This window comes from Haemorhous mexicanus, chromosome 3 (assembly GCF_027477595.1).
Source record: "Haemorhous mexicanus isolate bHaeMex1 chromosome 3, bHaeMex1.pri, whole genome shotgun sequence".
NCBI classification, from domain to species: domain Eukaryota; kingdom Metazoa; phylum Chordata; class Aves; order Passeriformes; family Fringillidae; genus Haemorhous; species Haemorhous mexicanus.
Genome location: NC_082343.1, coordinates 63,254,147 through 63,266,560, shown reverse-complemented (window position 1 = coordinate 63,266,560; position 12,414 = coordinate 63,254,147). Strand labels below are relative to the sequence as shown.

The 12,414-nt window shown below is 38.5% G+C and overlaps 1 protein-coding gene across 5 annotated transcripts in view; it reads left to right on the top strand.

The window, feature by feature from the left end:
- The window catches only part of LAMA2 (laminin subunit alpha 2), a 339,355-nt gene that overhangs the window by 220,147 nt on the left and 106,794 nt on the right, over positions 1–12,414 (top strand). For all 5 annotated transcript variants that reach the window (XM_059842130.1, XM_059842129.1, XM_059842128.1 and 2 more), the window contains 3 exons: positions 3,392–3,572; positions 6,905–7,041; positions 9,450–9,683. In XM_059842130.1, coding sequence (XP_059698113.1) covers positions 3,392–3,572; positions 6,905–7,041; positions 9,450–9,683 — 552 coding nt within the window. The remainder of the gene's footprint in view (positions 1–3,391; positions 3,573–6,904; positions 7,042–9,449; positions 9,684–12,414) is intronic.

The following is a 12,414-nucleotide window of genomic DNA, read 5'->3' as shown; positions in this document are numbered from 1 at the left end:
TAATGGCAAACTCTGCTTTGCATGGGCTCAAGTCTCCTGTTCACTTGTGCTTGGAGCTCGCACAGATTGCTTGGGTGTCTCATTTTTAATACCCGTGTTGCAATATAAGAAATTCTCAAGAAACTGACAGGCTGGGAAGACAAGCAGTGTTTTAGGATGCTTCCCCAGTCCTAAGGGCTTCATTGTGCAAGCGGTGATATCAGTGAGAAATCAAATACCAGACTGAGTCCCAAGACAGCACCATCCACAGCAGCATGCACAAAATGCATGGGAGATGTACAGAAATCAATGGAATCTGTGGGATTTCTTGGACTTTGCAGCATAAGACTTGCTTTTCTAACAATTCAAGAATCAATAGCTTAAGGAGGTTGCAAGAAGGATCAGCACCAGAGGCAAAAAGTTAAAATCCAATTTTAAAATATTGAACATAACTGGTGTTGAAAGCTCTCACTAGCGAATATTAGTGAAAAGTTCCCAGTTACCTGAGCCATTTTTAACTCGGTGCAGTGGCATTTATGTGAATGTATCACCCAAAATGATGTGTCCATTCCTTATCACAGACCAGCAAAGCTATTTCTTAAAATTAAGTAATTCTGATATAACTGCTTCTAACAGAGCAGTATTTTAGGAATGTTGTTTGTTCTCCCTGCAACTCAAAATCTCCACATTTACCACACCCTGTTTGAAAAATACCTGGCAGTGTTTTTCATCCTCAGCTTGATTCTGGGACTCATGATGTATTTGTTCATATAGGCTTTCTTGGAGAAATTATTTTTTTGCAATTAAAAATGTAATAGGTTACTGTGTTGCCCACACAGTACACTGATGGAGACACGATATAATGACATATTCAGCAAGTTCAGTGTATTTCCTAATTGTAGTCTAGGATATTATCTCTTGTTCAGTAAATGTGATTCTTAGAATTTCTGTGTGTAAGCAAACTTTGCTGAGAACTTTAACTTAGGGTTAAAGTTTGCATGAATGACCAAAGTGACTTTGTGTGCAGCCCTCCTCACAGAATGCAACCCAGCATGGTGGTGTTCTTTTCCAGTTTAATGCAGTGTGGAGTGCTGATATCAGACTTTTTCTGACTGTTACCCATATAAACAGAATTTATTAGATCCTAGCAAATGTTATCTTGAGAACTGAGGTGCATGCTGTGCATTGGTTACTTCACTGCATGAATCTGTCTGTCCTGAGATTGTGTGTATTCACATTTCTATGTTTCTTCCTGTGTAAAAGAAATCTTTAGAGATAGTCAAGTATTTTATTGAACCTTGAGTTTAATTAAATGAATTTGACTACCTCTTTCTCTCTGATATGCCATGTTTTGTCAGGCAAAAGTATGAAATTTGCAAAACATTTCAATATAGAGTTTGGAAGTGAAAATCAGTGTAATTCTTTATTACATGTATAATCAAGCATTTGCATAGGTTTGTATGATTTTCAGGTCAAAATCTGACCATAGATGTGGTCTTGTATTCTTACACCTGTCAGCAGATTCTCTGTGTGAGTGGGGAACTTCTGTATTAACCTCAGAGATCAGATTTCAGGACTTTTCCATGGAAAGCTTTTAAAGTTTCAGAGAATTCACCAATACAAAAGGTTAGTTAGGGGTTCTACTGTGGAACAAATCCATATGAAATAGTAGTCATAGAATCATTAAGGTTGAGAAGGAACTTCCAAGTCTTTTGAGTCCAACCTTTGACTGATCACCACTTTGTCAACCAGACCATGGTACTAAGTGTCATGTCCAGTCATTTCTTGAATGACTTCACTACTGCCTTGGTCAGCCTGCTCCAATGGCTGACCACCCTTTCAGTGAAGAAATTGTTTCTTTTTTCCAACCTGAACATCCCTTGGCACTGCCTGAGGCCATGTCATCTTGTCCTGTTGCTGGTTCCCTGGGAGGAGAGGCTGATTCTCACCTGGCTACAGCTTCTTTCAAGGATTTGTAGAGAGAAAACTTTCCCCCTGAGCCTCCTCTTCTCCAGGCTAAACACCCTCCGCTCCCTCAGCCATTCCTCGCAGAACTTGTGCTCCAGACCCTTCACCAGCTCCATTGCCTTTCTCTGGACACGCTCCAGCACTTCAATGTCTTTTCTTCATGTAAGTGGCCCAGAACTGGACACAGCACTAGTGCTTGGTACAGAGGGACAATCACTGCCATAGTCAAAGCCAGCACAGCTCCACTGATTTGAAGATCTACTGATTTCTAGTTGGTAAAAATCTAACACCTCATGCCTGGATCACAAAGTAGCACGTTATAAATTAAATATTTTTCACTTCCTTCCATTCATATTCATTAGCAGTGATCTTTTTAATATCTCATTTTAAACATTCTGCTTTTATATCAAACTCGCTGATAGATCTTATTATTAATTTTGTAATATCAATTTCAAGTGACGTTATTAATATGATTTGGATTTCTGTATTCACTGAAAATCATCATGCCTGAAAAACAGGTAGAGAGGTACTCCCATTTTAAAGCACTCCAGCTCAAGACTGATTTTGTCATTTGAATATCAAGTCTGGTTTGTTCCAAGGAGCCTCTGTTGACTGATGCAGTGAAACTCACGAGGTCTTTGGTTGAAAGCTTTATACAGAACTCTGTATCACAGTACACAAATAAGTGTGTGTCTTCCCTTCTTTACTTTTTGCACTCCTCTAGTAAAGTTAAGGAGGAAATTTCTTACTACAGTTGATAATATCTACTCTGGTTCTGTAGAAACTTTATATTGATCACTGCAAAAAAGAAAGAAAAGGAAGAAGATAGAGGAGAACCAGAGGCCTAATCCAAAGACACAGGTTTTTTATCTTAAAAAAAAATCTGCATTATTTGTTTGTATTGTACACAAATACACTTTATCTTTGTTCTTCTAAAGTCATTCCTATATATCATTCTAAAGAATTGCCCTTAAGTTACTGTGTACAGATATTGCCTTTGCTCAAAGGAGATAAAATGTAATTCAGAGGCTTTCCAGTTGAATCGATCTCCATTCATAGCTAAGAATTTGAATTCACTCTATTGGCTACAAACTCTGCCTGACATGGCCTTACAACCAGAGATGGGGTATGTATTTTGTGCTGACATGCTTTCCATTCCAAGTGAGCATTGTACTTAGGCAAACAGCCTCATAAGAAATGTGTTACACTGCAGAACATTCATTATAGCATCAGGTAACATTCTGAAATCTTTATTCTTTCTCAGCAGTGTAGAACATTTAGTGTCCTTAATCCAGGGTTTTACCACTACAATTTAACCTGTTAAAAGCAGTATTTCAGTGATGAAGAGAAAAGAGGAACCCTGATCTCCCTACACTCTGAGCTTTTCCTCTTTTCTCCTGGTAATCATTCCATGTACTAACTGCTCTTCCTCACTCTGTGGCAGCCTGGAACATTTGGCTTACAGTCTTCCAGAGGATGTGTTCCCTGCAACTGCAACTCCTTTGGTTCCAAGTCCTTCGATTGTGATGGAGACGGACAGTGCTACTGCCAGCCCGGAGTGACAGGACAGAAGTGTGACCGCTGCGCACATGGGTTTTACAACTTTGAAGAAGGAGGCTGCACTCGTATGTAAATGTTTTCCACCCAAGCACAGATTGATTTGTTTGTTTGTTTGTTTGTTTATTCCTAACATTCAAGTTTGGCTAATTTTGGATTGCATAACAAATTTTCCTGACCAGGAGATCATAGACAGCCTTGTGCATCATTCACTTGACAAGGGTGGTGATTAACAAGAATGAAAGACCCAAGCCATTTCTGCTATTTTGTGAAGATTTAATTAAATTTATTTTATTTAGAAGGAACAGGAATGTCATTTACTCCCTGTAGTGTCTGCCAAAAATACTCCTTGAAGTTCCTATAATTTAGTTAAGAGTATCATAGAACTCTGATTAAAATTTTTGCCAAATCACATCATCTTGTAGGGGTGTGAAAGGAAAACAACAAAAACACAAAATCCCTTTGATACTAGTTTTATCTCAAACCTTTTCATTGTTCTTATATGGCTGATCCTCTTTCATTACCACAATCCTTTCCTGCACAGTAATATTTAGTTGCTTACTTGAACTTTCAAGAAGATCTTTAAGTAAAACTATCTGCTATATTCCTTGTGTGAACACATGAAAAATCTCCTTTTCTAGAGACTGAAACTCCAACATTAGACATAAATATATCCAGACACCTCTTTACCTTTATTTTTTTTCCTTTTGGAAATCAGGTCAAAGACTGAAATGAATGCTTCCTATCCTTGAAGTGGTGCAGACTGCTATATCAAAAAGAACCCAATCAATAGGTTTCTTCACAGAGAAATATCCATCTTTCCTGATAGAGCTGTGTTTTTCAAGTCTCAGAGACTCATTTAGGTGTGATCACAGGACGCATAGATGTCTTGTGTGACTGACTGACTGACTGACTGCTGGGATGCAGAATGCTGTTATTATTCTTTAGGTATAAAGTATATTCTTTCCAGAAACAGAAATCACAGTGTCTCATGCTCCTTTCCTATCCAGAGTGGCAGCACAAGGAACAAGCTCTCTGCTTTTTCTTACCCTTTTTTTTGATGGAAGGAGCATCTAGGCCTTGAGACCCATATTTATTCAGCAAAATTCAGTTTTACTTGTAGTGTGGATAAACCTTGAAACAGGCTGGATTATAGATTAAATTTGAAAATGTTGGCTCTATGGTTTTATCTCCCACAGGATTTAAGGGTTCAAAAACACTTAAGAGGTTTGAAAAGTTCAGATACAGTGGCACTGTGGAAAAGGGAGAGATTGTTCCCAGGCTCACTGATGAGATAGCTTGAAATAAAATGCAAATGATGACTGCAGTCCTAAAGCCTTTAGCAATTAAATGAAGGGCAAAAAATTCTATCGTTTATGATTAGCATCTTATTCTAACATTCCACAGGTTAAAAGCACATAACTATTGTGAAACACAACAAAATGTTGATAACTACAGTTGGGGAAGGAAAATGAGAGGGCTATTAATGAAATTGCACATGAAAATTTTAATTGCTGTCTTGGCAAACTTTAAAATTACAGGGTTTAAGAAACAGCGATGAAATGGTAAAATACTGTAGATCCAAGTAACATTTTAAAGATAAATGTATTGGCCTGTGGTCATCAAATGTTTAAAGCAACAGCAGCAGCTATAGATGTTGAGAAAACTCAGAATTTTGAAAGTTCCAAAGTTAATAGAACAGGGGGAGAGGAATTCTGTTTTCAATGTGCCCGTTTTTCCACATTTATTTTTAGTAGACTTCTTATGTATTCCTTCAAATGACAAAAAAAGAGAATTAAATTATGAATCACAAAGAAAATCAGAAATTTAATAGAAGTATATCAAGTCATGCTGGAAGGAAAAGTACAGAAAAATTAATTTCATTGTGACAGTTAAGTATCAAATAAAATTTTGGGCCTCTTTTATCTAGCATTTATCCAAAAGGAATATAATTTGATTTTTTTCTTGTGCGATATAAATCCATAAAGCCTAAAAACCCACTGGAAGCATCATCAGTGTTGACATTCTAGCAGCAAAGATATAAAAGAGGTTTCTATTTCACTATTGCTTGCAACAGTTGTGTTGTATTTTTCCCTCTTATTTTGAAAAATAATTACAAAAGTAAAAATAGGAAAAACATTTGAGTATCTTCTTCCCCTCCATGCCTTTTTAGCCAATTTTGTGTAAGACCTGGAAGCCCATAGATGAGTTGTCACATCTAAAGCCTCAGTCTCCCAATGAGATGTATTCTGAAACTTCAAGCTACAGTGTGTGAAAATATTTTAAATAGCATGCATCACTGTGTTCCTGCTATGATGGAGGCAAAACTTGCTATCTTCTTTGCATCAATTACCTTGTCTTGAAGGCATTGGTGGGGAAGAAAAAAGGTCAATTCTTATCTGAACTATAGATAGGAGTTCTATCTTTGCACATCCCTTGTTTTCTAGTTTCAATCTGAATTGAAGTATTTCACAGTAAATACAATGAACATAAATTAAGCCCTCAGTAAAAAAAATTACACTGCCCTTTAAACACCCTGAGGAACAGGTTATCACACAGACAGTCAGTTGGCTTATGATGCTTTTCTCTGACCTCATGGGTTATGTGGATGATGGGTGTGAGTATAACCACACACCAGTTCTGCTCTTTCAATCACTTGTGTGTCTTGTGCCCCACAACTACTTATCACTTACATACCTTGAATCTGTATTTGCCACCAATGAATTGTTCACTTAATAATCCTTTAAGAGCAAGGACCACTTCTGGAAGCACTGCCAAATCTGAAGTGTCTTTAATTTGGTATAATCTGCAGAGAATTTCAGTTTTCCATGGAGAGGAACATCAGTTTATTGATGTCCTCCCAAGGCAGAGGATATGTAAGCTGGAAAAGAAGGAATAGAAAGGGAAAAAGAAACCTAAACACCTTTTTTGCCCTTTAAGAAAAGTCTCTTTAGAGCAGCAGAAATTTCAGAAGGTATTTCTCAGTCTGGTATAAGAGGTTAAATAGGCTGCAAGTTCCCTGCATAGATGGCTCAGAGGCCCTCAGGTGGCCTCTTAGAGGAGACAGCATGGGCCCAGAAATTGTATAGAAGCACCCCTGCAGTTATGTCATAAAGAGTGCACCATCTCAGAAGTCCCTGTGCTTCTGCAGTAGGTGCCTTTATTTTTCCCATTCTCTTCTCATTGCAGCTATTTCAATCACAGTTGAAGTGTGTTTTGCTGCTGCTGGTTTTGGTTTTTCGGGGTTTCCCCTACGCTTTCTGCCCCGTCATGTCCACAGATAACTGAGAGTCCACTGTACAGTAAAGGAATGATCCTAACCCCGTTAGGGTCTCCTCTCAGGCGTCACATAAAGGGATAACTTTTCCTCTGCTTTATTTTTTTTCTGTCTCCCATGAAGCCTGTGAGTGTTCACGTTTTGGCAATAACTGCGATCCCGTCAGTGGGCGCTGTATCTGCCCTCCCAATACTGTTGGAGAGATGTGTGACAAATGTGTGCCAAATCACTGGGGCCATAACATTGTCAGTGGCTGCAAGGTGAGTGGATTTCTATTTTCTCTATGTGCATTGCCTCTTTCACAGTAATTTATAGCTGGAACACAGTTTTTGGCTTGTAAATCATGGTTCATCTCCATATTGCAAGTTTTGGTCTGAGACTGTGGTATAAATGTTGGCAATCTGTTACTGTTACGGCACTAAAGATCCTCTGTCTCAGGTATGCAGCCTGTAACACAAAACACCCTGTTGGTTCTGCTGTCACACTGAGTCAGGGTCCTTCTTGAGCCTGATTTTATTTTATTATAGCTGTGTGTTTAACATGATTGAGGAGATTACCACAGTTTCGAATGAGGTATGTAGGTGTGTATTTATAGGTAGTCAGCAGTGCCTTTGGGGAACAAATTTACTGTGGCCTTAATGATGACACCACTGGGAATTTGTACGCAAAATTTGCTTGAGACGGGCTTCAATTTGTGCATAAAAGACAACAAGGAGAAAAGAAAAGAAACAACCAAGTTAGTTATAAATTGCGCTTTATTCCCCTGTTCTTAAAGGGGAAATAAACCCTATCATTAGCCTTCAAATCCTTCTTATTCCAATATTTGACACAGAGAAGAGAAGGGAGAAGAAATAGAAAAACAATGATAGAATATCAAGGAGGCCATGAAAGCTGTTGTTAATGACCTTGAGTTTAGTGGCACAGTATTCAGTTAAGGTTGAAAACTGGTGACAGTGGACATTGTGGAAAGTTCAAACCCCTTCTTCCTCCCTGCTGTGCTCATTGATGATAAGGGATTTAATAGTACTGCTCCAATTACTCCAGAAAACAATATATTTTTGGAACACAGTCATGCGCCATTAATACTTGTTTTTAAAAGGTTATTAGTCATGTAGCTCAGGCTGCAAAGCAATTGACAAGAATGATTTCGTTTTTATGAGTATGTAAAACTCCTGTGAAACCTCTGCAGTGCTGCTGTGATATAGACTCTTGGCTTCTGAAACCAGCCTAATGAGGTTGAAGACCTCTGTTTGAGCTCTGGAGTATATTCTCTGATTGTCTTTTATGTGAGCACATTAGTATGACAGTTCCATGGCACCATCTAAATTAATGATGATCTATCAGCCCACATCTCTTTCAGTATGTTACTGCTAATTTGTGCTAAGTGAGATGTGAATCTCCTGCTTTGCAGTCTTTTTAGAGGATTTCCAAGGCTGTTATAAGTCTGGGATAGAGAGCATTGTAGAAAACTGCATAAACCACACGTAGCAACTGATTGTAATTTAGGTTTTGATATTGCACACCAAGATACTTCAGAGAATGGTGAGCAATGTGCTTTCTCAGCTTTGTGTTCAAATGCAACTTGTAGAATAAAGTTCTTTCTGTCAGAAAGTTTTTTGGTTTTTTTTAGGTTAGGTAGCCATCTTGCAGACTGTATATTTCCCGTATATATTCACCTTCTTTATGAGTGGTATTTTCAGATTAGAGGAAAGGTGCTCTAAGTAGTCATGTAATAAACAGTTTTGCTTAGAAACTGAATCCACATTTTCTTCCTCTCTTTTTCAGCTTTGTGTCTGTAATTTTAGCAAGTCTATCCATGTCAGTTACTGTGGTAACCTGTACTGCTGGTACTGAGTTTTTTGCTGTAAGCTGAACTTCTCCATATGATATTCTGGTCACACCAGTGATTACAGCCAATGTCTTGTATTAACTGTGCAGTGCTACCACAGTAAGAGCACTTAGGGATTCTTCTTTTCTTTGGAAATCTGCAGTTTTCCCTGCTACTTTGAATTCAATATCTAGACACCCTGGAAAATCGCCTATTTCCATCCTCATTTGCCTGTGCAAGTCTTATTCTGTAAGCAAATTTACTTCCAGATATATCACATGACTAAATCTCTAGCCCTTACTGTGTAAATTACTGTCATCTAGGAGTCTTGTTTGTACAAAGAGGATAGTTATCTGTCTGATGGATGAGGAATAGACATTGAACTAGATTCCTCTGGAACCACTGAACCCATTGTTCCTGAGCAATCCCAATTTTAGGAAAGTGTTCTGAACATGCCTGCAGAGAATTTACATATAAAATACTTCTTAGAGAGTGCTTGTAGTTTCTGAGTTAATTTTGTCCACAAAGTATTCCAATATCCTTGACCATTTTGGGTTTATTGGTTTTCAATGCCTAACTTATATATGGTAAGTAATATCTATAGAAAAAAATCTCACCAGTGTTGTAAAGTTATTTAGTGTAAATGCTTGACCCATGTTCAATAAAAATACATTACTGGCCTTATAATTTAAATATGCTCTTTTTAGACAGTGGAAAATTACTGCTGTATTTTATTTATAGATACTTAAAAGAGGTGAATTGCTTTTTGGTTGGGTTTTGTTTTTGGTTTTGTTTTTTTCAGAAGCACAATTACAATTACCTTGTTTCTCTCCTTTTTAGCCCTGTGAGTGCAGCCTCATTGGAGCCCTAAGTTCTCAGTGTGACTTAAATACAGGCTGCTGCTTCTGCCGCCCTGAATTCTCTGGAGAGAAATGCACTGAGTGCAGGTTGGGCTACTGGAATTATCCCCATTGTGTGGCTTGTCAGTGCTTCCTGGCTGGGACAGATCCGCAGAGCTGTGATGCAGAGGGGAAGTGCTCATGCGTCGATCATTCTGGGCAATGCAGCTGCAAGGTAGGACAATGAAGGTTGTTAATTGATCTTATAACAGCTGAGAAGTTTATTTCAGATTTCATTGGCACTTGCCTTTACTTGTTCAAACAGTATATGCAGAACAATCTCCTTGGTTTTCATAGTGCATTTGTGAACTGATGTGGGTGGAGTCCAGCATAAAGATTTCAGGGTTTATCGCTTGCTTTTCTACATACTGACACTTGCCAGTGTAGCATCCTCTTTGGAGGATCCTTAGCATCCTCTTTTTTCCCCACTTTTTGTTTCTGTCTATTCTTACAGAACTGTTGCCAGATCATCCCCATAATACAATTCTTGTTCAGATTCTGGGCACAATAAAAGCAAACACATCAGTAGCCACAGTATGCCACAGTGCTAATTCAAAGTACATTGACTTAGATGGAGTCAATATTCATCATTTCATGAGGAGAATTCACTGCAATAGTGTCTGTTCGGAGTAGACTTCATCCAATTCAGGATCATTAAAGCAAAGACTTTTGGCATCATCATCTGCAAAATTCTTATTTGGAATTGTGCTTGGTAGAACAGCACACTTAGGTTGTTTGAGAGTTGGCTGGATTGCTGAGCTTACAGGGCACTAATTGGTGGTTTGATATGCAGTTGGTAGCCAGCAAGCAGATTATCCCAGAGCCAATACCTTCCTCAGCGACACAGATGACAGAATTCATGATCAGCACATTTGAAAATACTGCTGACTTAGAGGAGGTCAAGGTTGACATGCTTAACGGTAGAATTACTGTCTAGAGAGTTCTTGAAAAGCCTGATGACTGGGAAAATAGAAAGGTCATTAATTGGAGTGGAATGACTTCAAGAATCAGTACAGTTTGGGAGGAAGAAGACTGAGTGGCAATTTTGCTGGAAAACACAATATAAACCAACTGTATAATCTCATGGTAAATAAGGCAAACTGCCCACTGATCTGGATGCAGCTGCAAGGTAGGATGTCCCAAAGAGCATGGTGAGCAGGGGAAAGGCTTTATCTCCTCAGTGCTCGACTCTTACTGTAGCTGGTTCTGGTAAGACTGCACTTGGAAATGGTGTACAGATTTAGAGCTTGATTTGAAAGTGTTGTTGAAAAGTTGAAGAGGATCCAGAGAAGAGTCTCACAGCAGATGATCTGTGGGGATGTACTGAGAGAGCTGGACTCTCTCTTGGGCTGAAAAAGAGGGTAACAAGAGGAAATGCAATTACAACCTATTAGCCACTTCAAAGAGTAGTTGATAGAATAAAGTCCTTTCTCATGATGACAGAAGATGTAACAAGGGAAAACAGCTGCCAAAGTGAGCTTGGGAATTTTGGGTTGGACATTAGAAAAAAAAACAAATCAGTTATGCAGCAGTGGTACACATTATCCAGAAACATGTGAAATGTCCATTCTAGGAGATTTTCAAGAACTGGCTAGAAAGAGGCATGGGTAATGTGACCTAGTATTGGCAATAGTTGTACTTCTAGGGGGAGGTTTTTAAAAGTGACCCCTAGAGATTATTTCTGTGATTTAGATTCATTCTTCTTCTTTAGGTCTGTATTGACACAAAGAGATAGTAATATGGTAGGATGAATTCAAATAATTGTATTGCCTGGTAATTATTTTCTGAAATGGGCAACAGTCACTTAATTCTGACTTTCAAGACACAGAACTGTAGAAAAAATTAGGTTGGAAGTGACCTATGGAGGTCATCTAGTCCAGCACCTTGTCTGAAAGACACTGCTGAGGCAGTACTTCCAAGCGTGGGGAGAGATTTCACAACCTCTTTGTGCAAATTGCTTGACCGCCCTCCCATTTTTCTGGTATATTTGAACAGGAAGCATTGTGTTCTATTTCACGAGTACTGATTAGTTTGATGATGACACCAAAGTGAGTTGACCACATGGACTGTCTGAATAAAACTCAGTGCTCTTTGCCCTGTGCCTGCCTCTGAAATGCAGAAATTGAAGTATCTCCGTTCTTTCAACCTCTCTTGATCCATGATAAGCAGCAGCCCCTATTACCATCTCAGTGCCCCATTTCTGGATTAGGTCCAGCATGTCACAGAATCACAGAATTGGTCAGGTTGGAAGGGATCCCTTTTAGGTCAACTAGTCCAATTCCCCTGCTCAAGTAGGGTCCCCTTGAGCACATGACTGAGGGCTGTGTCCAGACTGCTGCCTCCAGAAAAGGAGACTCCACAACTTCTCTGTGTCATTGTTTTTCTTGTAGGTCTTGTAAGCACTAAGTAGAAAGAGTGAGGGTTCATGGCATTTTAAAATGGAAGTGTTTCTTTGTTGATTCTTTTAAGGCTAATAACATAGTTTCTTCTATGTTTCTCTGAGTGCAAATGAACAGTGTATATTTAGATCATGATTAATGATAAGGAACTGCAATTGACATGAAAAAAAATTCAAAGTAAGTAAAAATCGCTGTTTATGAGAGAAAATGGACAAATAATACTGAATTAAGTAAGCATTTTCCTCTCAGAATTTTAATCTAAGGTTAAATTTAAATCTAGGGTTGGTTAATCTTTTGTGTAACTTTTTTTTAAGGAGTTGTATATTGAAGAAACTAGGTTCTTATAAAATTATAGTTGTTCCCATGTAAACCTGCTGTTACAGCTGCAGAAATGAGCTCTCAAAGGCTCAGGAGCCTCATTGTCAGCCCTGAGCCTCATTGACAGCCCTGACAAAAAGGAGCAAAATCTAAGCTATATACAGTGTATGCACATTTGTTGATAGAACA